We start from the raw sequence: 13516 nt of genomic DNA on the forward strand, positions 1-13516 counted from the left end.
AAGCTGAGTCTGGTTTAGCCTTTAAATAACAACTCTCTCATTTGATCACTTAGAAGCCTAAACACTGTAAATAAATGCTAGAAAATTAATATATGCAGATCCTATGATGGCATGAGACTTTGTAGATAGAGATGTTTTTGCATATATATAACAAAAAGTGAGTAATTATTTGGAATACAATTTTGTCTTTGTTTTCAAACAAGAGACTTTGTGATGTAAAAAAGATGGTCATGTATTAAACAGAAAGAATAAGCAAATTGCAGCACTGAGACAATTGTTTTCTAACGGTGTTGGTGAAAAATCCCAGTAATATTGTCTAATACTGGAGATTAGGCTAGCAGGAAAATACCCAACCCAAATGTATTATACTATTGGCAAACATCACATTTTAAAAATGTATAGGTATATATGTGGCAGTTGCTCTGCCAGTATTCACACAATCTGCTCTCTTTATCAGCAACTGTTTTTTCCCTAATAGTGCTTAGCTGATTCCATCACATACAATCAGCAAGAGAAACATTAGAATCAGGCATTGCTTGTGGCTCCATTCTACTATTTAAGGGAAGGATGATTCTCTTCTGAGCTCAATGGTAGATATATAAAATAACTGTGGACAAACTGTATCAGGTTTATCATTCAAGCACATCAAGCTGCAGAACCTTCCACTAGCTTTGCAGCAAAATACAAGTTAAGCAACCAGATGAAAGTCATTTTTGCAGCGAGTAAACTGCTTTAAAGTTTCAATTACAACTAGAAACCTAAAGCTACTGCAGTGCTGCTGGTGACCTGAAGATAATATGGAGATATAAAAGGAACCTCAGCAGGCTCCAAGACAGGCACCCTTTTCACCCAGCTGTGCTCTGTAGAGAGACAGGCCTTCAAAAAACCCACAATATCACCATTTTAAAGATAAAATACTAGCAACAAATGTATGATTATAAAGTTAGGACTAGGATAACATACAAAACAGTTTATGCAAAGGAGATGGATGAGGAGGGAGAAGAGACCTCCAGCTATTTGGAGACACCAAATGAAATGAGATGCTTCAGCTCCAAGGAATATTGCAGAGGACGGTAGATCAGAGAAAGAGCATCAGAGAAATTACTTGCTGAAGCACCAGGCAAAGGACAAATGGGCAAAGGCATTAAAGCAGATCGTGTTGCTGTTCTTATTAGGCAGTGAGAGAAAGTGGGAAATCAATACAATGATGGTATGGCATCTGTTGATCTAGCAGAAATAAGGAAATATTTTAAAACTCTGAAACTTAACTAACAGTAAATAGAGAAAAGAGTTACACCACTGTCGTGATCCCATTATTTGTAACAGTAGAGTGGGAATGGATTTTGAGGAAAATGTTAATTCTTTTGAATGATAGTCTCAGCTAGGAAAATGAGACACAGAATGGTGAAAATCTATTTACAAGAGCAGTCACCAAGCATCTGAAAGGTCAGTAGGAATAATTTTCAATAATGTTTATAGCCGCAGTGCCTCATTCTGAGCATACAGCAGGAAGTTCTTTAACAATTCTTTTAACATCAAATAACTGAAGAAATGAAGAGTGGGGTGACCATCTTGAATGACAGTCCTGGATTGTGTCCAGGAGGAGCAGAAGCACTCCCAAAACTGGCAAAGTAGCCTGGTCACGGTGGTTCAGCAAGAGATCCCGGCAGAAGCTTGTGAACTGGTTCATGGTAGCAGATGATGCTGACAACCAAATCAAAGTAATAAGGGAAAGGGGCTGCCTTGAAGAAAAGTGAAGTTTAGGCTTTTCTTTAATTTCTCAGTAATTAACTTGAAATGCTTTACCTCACTTAGTTTATGCTAACGTTATACACAATCATGGGAAGCAAACCGTGACTTTCTTTTTCTTTAATGTCACTTCCCTGCCTCCCCCCGATCTTTAATTCTATTCATAGAATCACAGAAGGGTTTGCGTTGGGAGGGACCTTAAAGATCATCTAATTCCATCCCCCCTGCCATGGGCAGGGACACCTTCCACTGGACCAGGTTGCTCAAAGCCCCATCCAACCTGGCCTTGAACACTGCCAGGGACGGGGCATCCACAACCTCTCTTGGCAACCTGTTCCAGTGCCTCACCACCCTCACAGTGAAGAACTTCTTGGTTACATCTCATCTAAATCTCCCCTCTTGCAGTTGAAAGCCATTACCCCTTGTCCTATCACTACATGCCCTTGTAAAAAGTCCTTCTCCAGCTTCCTTGCAGACCCCCTTCAAGTACTGGCAGGCTGCTATAAGGTCTCCCTGGAGTCTTCTCTTCTCTTGGCTGAACAACCCCAACTGTCTCAGCCTGTCTTCATAGGAGAGGTGCTCCAGCCCTCTGATCATCTTTGTGGCCCTCCTCTGGACTTGCTCCAACAGGTCCATGTCCTTCTTATGTTGGGGGTCCCAGAGCTGAACACAGTACTGCAGGTGGGGTCTCACCAGAGTGGAGTAGAGGGGGAGAATGACCTGCCTCGACCTGCTGGTCACACTTCTTGTGATGCAGCCCAAGATACAGTTGGCTTTCTGGGCTGCAGATGATTTCACAGAAGTGTGTCCAAAAGGAAGGGAATCCCTCAAGAAAGTATCCAGGAGCAGAGAGAGTTGCTGGAACTGATTACTCACATTACATTCGGTACCAAACCTGAACAGCAACGTTGTTCCGTATCACCAAGCTGCATAGATTTGAACTGTGATAAGTACAGAGACACTAATCAGGCAGGTTACCTGAGTTAAGGGAAGCTCCTGTGCAATGAATTAAGCCAGGCAACTGACATGGCTTCTGCAGCATCATCTTTAAAGGAATGGAAGGAGTGCCCTTCAGCAAGCATGTGGGGGAATTCAGACCCAGATTGACTGAGCTGGAAAAGTACAATTTTGGTCATCTAATCTCATTAACTTTTCCTCCACGTCACAAAAATACTTTCTTCCATTGCTAATGATGTTGTTTGGTGTAAAAGAAGTGTTGTGTGGGGAACCTGTAGTTCATAAGTGAGTTGAGTCTAGATCACAACAGATTTTCAACAATTGCAGCACCAATAAGTTGAGTATTCTTCTTGAACCCAAAAATGCACAGTCTGTGCATGAAGCCACATAATACATCATATTCCTGCCTCTAGAGCTAAATTGTGGATGTAGCAATCCAGAACACTTTAAAACAAAGAGCATACTTGTTAATGGCTGCATTTTTAATTCCACAGAAGATTCAGAATTTTCCTTTTTGGGAGAAAACTAAGTAAAACAACCCCAGCTCATGATGGAGAAGAATTTATCTCTAGAGTCCATCCAAAAGTGCTGTGAACTGCCCATAAGTAGCAAGTAGCATTTACGCATGATGCAAACACCACTTCTCAGCAACCATTATCACAGCAGGTGCTCTGAGAAGTATGTTAGCACACAAGCTTTTAAACAGAGGAACAGTTGATAGCAATAGCATTTGGGCAAGGATCCCCCAAAATGACTGTAAGTCAGAACAGATCTGTTCAAGTCATCCACATACCACAAATTACAACAATAATTTTTAAAGGTATTTGGCAGGCTTTTACCCAATTTTATAGGCATTCTAGTGAAAATTATAAAAGGTAAAGCAAATAAGGCATGTGGAGAAAATTCAAAGGGCATGGAAAGCTAACACTGTGAAATATCATATTGGTAGGCCAGCTACTTTAGCAAAATCCAAAAATCGCTGTCTTAAAGCCCATTTTAGGATACCATGGAATCTCTATTGGGACTATTCCTTGTACTATGCAGTTGGTGAGGGAAAGGGGCATACAGGTAAGTTTGCTTTCACATGCTTTTTCTTACAAATGTGTTTTGGCTAAACTCTGTGAAAGCAGCATGACAATAAAATTGCAGTCAGTGTGTTAAAAGGTTACAATATAATACTCTGCTCTTTAAGGAAAAAACAGAGAACTGCCAGCAAAGAGAACAACAATGAATGGACGAATATAAATGACAGGCATGTCTTACAGAATTGTTACCTAGACTTGAAGCATGTGAGTCCATCTCTACTCACGGACTGAATTCAGAATAATCAGTAGAAGTATATGACCAGCTTAAGCACTGAAAAAACAAATGGTTTTAATGCCTCCTGGTTTTTTTCACACAAGAAATGTTATGAATCTCTTTTGGAGAAATATTGTAAGTAAAATGAGTTTCAGGAAAGGGTAAATTGGTCATATTCCTGTGAAGTTACTCATATCACAGACATGTGATGAACTAAAAGATGAATATTTCTTCACAACTTTCTTTTTGACTAGATATAAAAAAGCACACGTGATACTTCAAGGACTTGCAGAGACTGTGCAAGTGGTCAGATTAAATTTGCAGGTTCAGGTACGTTCAAATATAGCACGACTTAGAACAGAATGGAAAATTTTAGAATATAAGAATTAACTCTGCAACCCCTTGCCATCTGTAGTTAATTAAAAATACTCTGTCACCCACAGGAGGAATAACACACCACAGGATATTTTTGTGGAGTCTCTGCACACCCTTGGTTTCTTGGTATCTGATGGGGCTAAATATGATACAACTGCCTCTCTTTTACGTGGAGAAACATTTTCTTCTGCTTCTCCATTGTAAAACACAGCAATAAAATTTTTCTCCTCTCCAGAAGTTACTAACTGCTGTTCAACAAGCTGCTGTAAAAAACCTTCAGCAAATCCCAGGACCTTCAGCTAGTTAAAAGTTAAATAGACAAGGCAACTGCTCCTTCCTTTCTGTATGTATGTAAACTTGGAGAAAAGATAGTAATCAAACTGCTTAGCAACTGTTGGTAAAAAAGCTAATATGTCATAATTTATATGTGAATATATTGCAGGGTGTTAATAGCCACGTCTAGTGCTATTGAGGCTTCCCACTGAGAACTGCACTGTAAACTGGCAGCTGACTCAAAACACTGCTATTTTCAACAGTTCAAAAAATGTAAATGTGTCAGTGACTGGTCAAATAGGCTTCCATACTGGTGATTTATTGCAATCTTTCACATTAGTGTGCTACTGACTTGTATAAATCACTCCCAGGCTGAAAACAACCCCTGTGCACAGCTTTATAATGAATTCATGTGCTGAATCAGTCTTGCTAGCTTCAGTGTGGTGTCAGAAGGTAATTTTGAGCGTCTCAATTCAACAAAGATAATTTCTATGAGCTGGATTTTCTAACGTGCACGCAGCTGAAGTAAATAGGCTTTTCTGGGGAGCTTTGGAAGTACAGAAGGGGGGAAAAAAATCATCTCTCTCAGCAAATGAGAAGCCAGTAAAACAGATCTGTAACTACTATTTGAGTCCATTTACAAAGGAAAATCCATGGCTGCTGGACAACTTGTAAGGTTTGGCTTGTGGAGGTGAAGGTTTCCCTGAGCAGGGTTTTCTGCAACTGAGGTACCAAAGACACGACGATCTGTGTGGGCTTCCATAGCTTCATCATCTACATGTGGCAGAGTTAGGATGGTTACACTCAGAAACTGAAGAATATGAATATAATCCTAAACCAGTCAACCGTCCCCATACCTGAAACACAAAGAAGATAAACATTTGGGAAAATGTATGTGAAGCTTTACCTGCAACCACTGTGACTGGTCACTGTGGCCAGAGGTCCAGGCATTAACTTTGCCTTGCTTGTCCAGGCGGGCTTTCCTGGGCTCCCAAGCGAACATGTCCATGTTGAGTGTACGGAAAACACTGGAGGCAGTAATTTGGTAGTCCTGTATATGTCCTGATTTCATCCCCAGGGGTTCAGAGCAACCTGGAATAGCAAAATAAGATCTGTGACACTACCTATTTATCTCTGTAAGCGGTTTAGGTTTTCCGTTATGGAAAAGAAAACTAGCAATTCTTGAAGAAAAGGCTTTAATCAAGTCTATTGTTGGAGGAACTTGCAAACAGACAAAGGAAAAATAGCCAATTCAAGGCACTTTATTTCCACACTACCTTGGAAGAATCAAAAACAAGATAGAGAATTCAACATATTTTATCCTGGCATAAATTTATGAAGGCAAACAAACAGAAAAGATGACTTTTGTCTCTTCTTATCTTGGTTTTTCCTGTCCAGCAGGTTGCTATTGTTTCCCCTATTCAGTTTGATTTTCTCATGCTTTTATGCCATGTCACATCAACCATGTGTTTGCCTACTGAGGAAACATTAATTTTTCTTAAAGCCACTGCTGAAGCAAAATGTTAACAAGCACTGAGCTCTTCTACACTTTTGAATTACTTGACATCTAGCCAAAAAATTAGAAAGCCCCAAAACCCACTGACAGAGTGGAAGACTACAGAAAAACAACTGCGAAGGAGGAAGAATAGTAGGAGATAATCGCTTAGGAGAAATCGAGAGGTAATGGCTTATTTGTTTAAAACAGGTGGATGTCCCACATCATTGAATTATTTTGATTATAGCAAAAGAGAGATCTTGGCCCTCTCCTTTCTCTGTTGGGTGTTCATGAAAAAAAAAAAAAGTGACTCTGTGTTTCTCTGCCTTGCTGTTGTACACTAGGAACACGGAAGGTTCATTTGGATCCAGAAGAGGGAAGAAGCAAGCTGACAACAGTAGAGTTACCCTTTGATAGCAGCACTGTACCAACAGTACTGGAAGCCAAGGGAGGCAGATATGCTGCATGGTTTTAAGATTTAAAAAAATAATAAGAAGAAAGGCAAGTCAAGTGACTGAGAGCAAGAGGGCTGCTAAGAGGTCAGTAAGGGCAGAAGTATGGCTGGGTGAAGTAATGTTTGATGGTTGAACAAAAGGTGAAAGATGGAGATCGGAACATAAAAAGAAGCTGTTATCTTATTTCCTTCCTGCCCCAGATGTCAAAAACCTGCATATGTGCAGTTGTCCCAAAGTTTTGACTTCACAAATTTGGGGATCCTACTCAGTTCAGTAGCTGACTGGACTCAGTTAAATAGCCAATAATATTTTAACATACCCTAACTCATTGAGTGAGAGTGTGCCCAGGATCTAACATACCTGGTTTTGCAAGGAGTGCATCATCACCATGAATGCACAGAACCTTGACTTTATGTATCATTGGGAAGACAGAGGTTTTCCACCTGACACTCACATCCCTTGCCGCCGAGTGGGTTCCTATCAGGTAATCATTTGCTGAGTCACCAGCTGTGTTTCTTAAAGCACACATGTAAGTCGTGAAGGCTTTCCTGCTGGGACCATGACCCTACTCAGTTGGTGTCTCTTGATAGAGCCAGAGCACTGTGTGACCACTTAAAACACCTTCAAAGTTTTTATTTTGTTTTTCACTTTATTTGAGCTAGGTATCAAAGCTGGTTCTCTTTTTCTTAAAAGTCCATTTCCTCCACAGCATGTTTACCCAGATTTAAAGACCTGATTCTTTTTTAGTTTCTTTGATATTGTTAGCAAAGACCTTTTGGTCAGATTCTACTTTCTGTTTCTCCCATAGGTTTAACACACAGAATTAAGTGGAATTATTATGTATTCAAATCAGTAAGGTAAGACCAGGCCCTTTGTGGGGGGTCTAACACCAGAAGCAAATGCAAATTACCAGAGACAAATAATAATATGCTCTTTAGTGTAGTAACTACTTTATTTAAAATTTGAAATACTGTCATGCTTCATATTCAATTAAAAAATAAACAGAAAAGAGAGTTAATTTTTGAAAAAAACCCAACCTTTCAGAACTGATTCTCAGTGCACAAACGCAAATTGCACAGCCTTGTTTTTAGAATGAACTACCTAGTTCAAAACAACAACAAAACAGTTTTCCTTGGAGTATGAAAGAGCAATTGATAGCACAAATGAGAGAGATTCATCTGTTGCTTTAGAGAAGGACTTGGCTTATTATTCAATTTTGAAGCATCACTCCGGGATCACAAGGGCTGTCAGCAGGAATGTTTCATCTGAGGAATCTGAAGGTGGTTCCTGACACAAAAACATGGGTTGTCAAAACTGTTTTTCAGCGCTGGTCCAATCCATCAAAAATAGTTCTATCTTTTCTGAGTATTATTATTGATTTATGAAACAACAGATGTGTCTGCTTGTGTGTCTGTGCATGCGTGCATGCATTAATGGGATTTTACACTCGCCTTCCTTCTCCGCTGCCCCAAAGGGAGGAGGAAGACAGTTGTTAAAGGTAACAGAATAAAGTGAGAAGAGCAATGAGAACAGAAGAGATGAACATGGTGCACACGGGTGGCAGAACAATGTCTTAGTGCTGTGTCACAGAGAGCAACAGCAGACCCAGTTGCTTCCCAGCTCCTATGGCGCCCTGCTGCAATGACAGAAGGTAATGCCTGTTTATTTTGATAGGCGAGCTATAACCTAGAGTGCAAAGGACAGAATCATCAAATTAGTACAAAACTTTTGTGTCTGTAGATAGTCATCCCTCATAGAAGTGTGTTTATAATAATGCTCATGACTCACCGGGACATCTCCACTACACTGTATCTTCTTTAAGTTTGCTTTGCAATGTCCCTGCAAAAGGATTCAATCTCCCTTCCCATTTTTACAACCTGTTAAAGTTAGTGAGAGCTGATGTAGTCATACTTAATGGCTATGCTCAGTGCAGCATCTTAGGTCAAAATGTTTGAGATGCTTTGGATATAACCATCTCTGATAAATGATATCTGATAACTCCATATGTTTAAACCTATCTTGGTATAAGTTTGCAGTTACTTCTTATTTCATCTAGCTCAATGAAACAGGAGCAGTGAAATAATGAGGATGAGTGTGGATTTGCATCTGAAAACTGAAAGAATCCACATGAAAGTTATTCTCTGGTGACTTTTCTGAGGGCACGATATTTTACTCTTCAGTCTGCATCCTGTACCATGCCCTTCATCTACCTCTTCTTTCAAGAAAGCTCAAACCCTCAAAGGAAATATTAAATATCTAGTGCAGTGGAGGCAAAACCACAAATGGATTGGCACGCAAAGGTCTACATGCACCTTGTCTTGGGCCAGGATTCATGCAGTATTGGCAAAAGCAGCATAGGTCAATTATTTGAGGACAAAGGTGATTTTGTTTTAATTAATACTGGGATATTTTTCTTTTCTGAAAATCAAGGGATTTAAAAAAAATTCTTCCTATTAAGTGACATAGAATTAGATAGTGCTGAAGATGAACAAAGGGAGGGAATGTAGTATTAAATGCAGATGTTACAAAGTCCCCTTGTGTGTGAGTTTGTGTGAGTGGTACCTATAGGTACTGTTAGGATAGAGAAACAGTTACCAGTGAACAACATGCCAAAAAGAGGAAAATTACATGCTCAGAAGATGCTATGAGTCTCACAAGGTTAGTTAAGTTCTGGAGACAGCATCCGTCTGCAAGAACTAACAAACTCAGAACACCAAGAATTTGCTGAATTGGCCCACGGCCACCAACATATATCAGCATCAACAATGTATGATACGGACCGCATGCAAGAAGTCAGAGCCTGCTATATGCACGTTTGAGTGTATGAGTGAATTTCATAAGTAAATGACTGTGTTGTGTGAACAGTTATCTGTTTTTAAAAACAACAGCTTGATGCTACTATTAATAACAGCTTAATGAATAAAGGCATTCTAATAAACAGTAGCTGTGATCTCTATCTCCCCCCACATCAATACTCTATGAAGGGAAGGGAATTTACAACACAGAGATGTGCAAAACACAAGAAAGGCAGGAACACAAGGCTATGAAAATTAATGCCTAATTTATTGATGGACAACTCCACAAGCATTGATCATGGTTTTCAATAAGATCTGACCATGGGTTCTGGTAAGTAAAACTATTTATAAGCCTAGAGGAGCTTATATTAAATATTTTGCTGAAGTTTGTCCTAAGAAAGAATTAGTTTTTATGATCATCTGGTGCTGAGAGACAGTAGCCATCCCTTTAGTACTGACTCTATTCTCAACACCAGGATTTGTTAGAGAAGCCAGACCTCTCAAAGTGTTTTTCTGCCTAAGACAGAGCACCTGGAATTAGAGTAAATTAGTCTGTCGTTATGTATAATTATACTCTTCTTTCAGTAAGATTGAAATTGTTCTGCTGAGCCTTGGCTGCCTGCAGTTCTAAGGAATTATGACCTTGAAACTGTTAGGAGACCACTGAAATGAATTCACTTCAGTAGCTTTCACAGTTCTTTGAGCAAAACAATTCCTAGTAATTCTGGCAAGGACTTACTCTAAATTGTGGTTCCAGAAATGGAAGACATAAAAAAAAATGTAATAGACTAAAGCAGCTAGACAGAATTTTCTATTTACTCTCAAACCTATCTATATTGGAAAAGGGCTACAGTGAGATTAATGCATTAACTTTTCATTTCTGAATCTGGTTTTGATGCCACTAGAGGACTGAGAATTATTTAACTCCAGCTGTTTTGATATATCATTCGTAAACTGGGTGACTATTGTTTGTACAGTAAGCAGGCAGCCACATAAAAGTCATTCTTAAATTAATTCAGTGGAGGGCTGCCACCAGTAAAAGGTTGATCTCTTGAAGAAGATAAAAAATTTACATGCTTTACTGAATTTGTAAGGGAACATGGTTCTTGCAGAGAGTGGCTAGAGGTCAGGTTTTACATTTATGAGCTATAACTTCTGCTACTACAAAACTTAAGAGGGTTTGTATTGGCTCCACTTGTTCATTTACTTTTTGCTATGAGACACAATCCCTGCTTCTGCTAGAAAGCCACAAAACAAATTTAAACTGAAGTCTTGACTAAAGCAGTCCAGCAAAATATATCTTACTGCACTTTGAGTGGTCCTTGACGGCAGCTGAAGCACCCTTGTTCCTCTGAGGATGTCACAAAGCACATCAGCGCGGTCACCCAGCAGCCAGGAGAAATTACTGAAATCAGCTTTGATGCCTGCTTCTGCCGTGACTCCTATGTATAGCACTGCACAAACAGCTTCGTCTCTCAGAAACTCTCTTCAGCGCTTAAGTTTAGGCTGTGCTGAGTGTAACTGTGAGTTAGACACTCTGTCTCGTAGCTGCTTAGTATGTAACATTGCAGGTCCTGAGAGCTGTTGACACTTAATAAAACTGCTATAAATGACCTTTTCTACGTTGCACATAATTGGAGGCCAATGTCCACAGAAAAAATTTACGAAGTGTTATTAGGTTGCTTCCACATTAACTTACTACTATTACTGCCCTACTGCAAGCAACGGTTGTCACTTACACCATTTAGGTAAGTGTCGCTGCTTATATAATGTACATAAAAACAGACAGGTAACTGTCTGGATAAACTCAGGCCTGCTGTCCTGGTTTCAGCTGGGATGGAGTTAACTGTCTTCCTAGTAGCTGGTACAGTGCTGCGTTTTGAGTTCAGTATGTGAAGAATGTTGATAACACTGATGTTTTCAGTTGTTGCTCAGTAGTGTTTAGACTAAGTCAAGGGTTTTTCAGCTTCTCATGCCCAGCCAGCGAGAAAGCTGGGGGGGCACAAGAAGTTGGCACAGGACACAGCCAGGGCACCTGACCCAAACTGGCCAACAGTGTATTCCATACCATGGGACGTCACATCCAGTATAGGAACTGGGGGGAGCTGGAGCAGGGAATCGCCGCTGGGGGACTGGCTGGGTGTCGGTCGACGGATGGTGAGCAATTGCCCTGCGCATCATTTGTACATTCCAATCCTTTTATTACTCCTGTTGTCATTTTATTAGTGTTATCATTACCATTATTAGTTTCTTCTTTTCTGTTCTATTACACAGTTCTTATCTCAACCCCCAGGTTTTGCTTCTTTTTCCTGATTTTCTCCCCCATCCCACTGGATGGGGGGAGTGAGTGAGAGGTTGCATGGTGCTTAGCTGCTGGCTGGGGTTAAACCACGACAGCTGCCAACTGCATTTTGCCAGGAACAAACTGTGCACAGTTTAGACCTCGGGCACAAAAATGCACTGCTTGATGGTTGACGTCTGAGGGGTGGCAATTGCAGGAAACCCACCTGACAGTTCACAGCCAAGGAGTTCCATTCTCAGCGTGCAGTGTCGTCTGCACACCTGAGGATACAGCCGTACGTACTGCGACTTAATCGGAGGGGTGAAGGAGTTAGCGTACGGGGTGTTGTTGTCCACGTTTCCACGAAACACCTGTGATAAAATGACATATTCATAAAAATGAGCCAGGAGGATTACTGGAGGTTCAGTTCTGTATCTCAGAAATATCTGCTTTGCTCTTCTGACTGTCCCTGTACATTCCTCTGCAAGCTTTTCCCAAGTAGAGACTGTTTCATCATTTCTAGTGCCCAACATACAAGTTTTTAAGCAAAACATAGTGCCATGGGCTTGCATCGGCACATGTTTGCCACCTGCGCTGAATCAGGACCTCTATCTTTTCACTCCTAGAAACTGAAGCTACTAATGCAACTAAATTATGTCTTCTTTTCTAATTAGTGTATTAAATAGTCCCAATTCAATTTAGCCTGCAATTATTTATGCTGATTGACATTTATTTTTTTCCCTCCACTTCAAGAACCTGATCCAACTCCCACTGAAGTGCACTGTAACCCTCCCACTGATCACAGGGGGAGCTGAATTAAACCTATAAGCATTCTTCTATTCAGTCCTCACTCTAACCAGATATGCTTGTACTTTTTTTTCTTCTCTCATTATATACCTCTTCACACAGCATTTTAATTTCCTAATACAGAAACTATGTCTAATGCTGCTAAGTGCCTTAGTTCTATCTTAACTTACACAGTAAAGGGATTTTTGTTGCTTTGTATGCACAACTCTATAAAAAAAAAGGGTAACTATAAACTGTAAACACATACTTCCCACTGGATGATGCTGTTTGTGCAGTACAGATTAGCACTGATGAATAGGTTCTATGCTTTTAAGGGTTAACACTAATCTGCCAATGTAATAAAACTAAATTCAAAATGGAGTAATGAGTAATTACTGGTAAGCTAATTAAAATGAAAATCAGTTAAGTGTAATAAACAGGACTATTCTAGCCTTGGGACATAGTATTTATACAACCATCAATTAAAGTGTAAGAAATTCTTAGCAGACAGAAAGTGCAAATTTATTGATGGTTTTTTTTTTCAGAGAAAAATAATAACAAGGGAACCTATATCATACTGTCAGGCAATTATGCTTATCTACTACAGACACCTCATACTTCTGAAGGCAGCTAAACCATAAGATGTATTCATATACATGACTTAATCTTACCATGTCTTCATTTGTGCCTTTTACTTTGTACATTGTCCATGACTTCCCATCATTACTGTATGCAATTTTGTAAGATTTTACATATTCTGGACTTCCAATCCTCTTGGCACCTTGAGTTATAACTCCAGTGACTCGCATCTTCTTCTGCAGGTTTATCTGAAATAACAGTACAATGTTATCACTAACCATATGAGGGACACAATTCTGATGCTAGATTCCTGTGACTCCCCCTTTTTTTTTTAAATGACAGGAAGGAAGAAATGTAGCTGTAGCATTTAAGTTACTACCTTTACACTTGCACTAATTCCTTTTATCTTCCATTCATTTCATGTACATATGCACATAAATAAATGAAAAAAAAATGAACCAAAAGCCTATAC

At 39.7% G+C, this 13516-nt stretch overlaps 1 protein-coding gene across 1 annotated transcript in view; it reads right to left on the minus strand.

Moving 5' to 3' along the window:
- Positions 1 to 13516, minus strand: part of EDIL3 (EGF like repeats and discoidin domains 3) — a 269327-nt gene that overhangs the window by 46113 nt on the left and 209698 nt on the right. Inside the window, exons 7-9 of the mRNA XM_069777348.1 lie at positions 13137 to 13292; positions 11906 to 12050; positions 5561 to 5745 (exon numbers count right to left, since the gene is read on the minus strand). Of these exons, the coding sequence (XP_069633449.1) occupies positions 5561 to 5745; positions 11906 to 12050; positions 13137 to 13292 (486 nt within the window). The remainder of the gene's footprint in view (positions 1 to 5560; positions 5746 to 11905; positions 12051 to 13136; positions 13293 to 13516) is intronic.

Source organism: Haliaeetus albicilla, chromosome Z (assembly GCF_947461875.1).
Source record: "Haliaeetus albicilla chromosome Z, bHalAlb1.1, whole genome shotgun sequence".
Taxonomy (NCBI): domain Eukaryota; kingdom Metazoa; phylum Chordata; class Aves; order Accipitriformes; family Accipitridae; genus Haliaeetus; species Haliaeetus albicilla.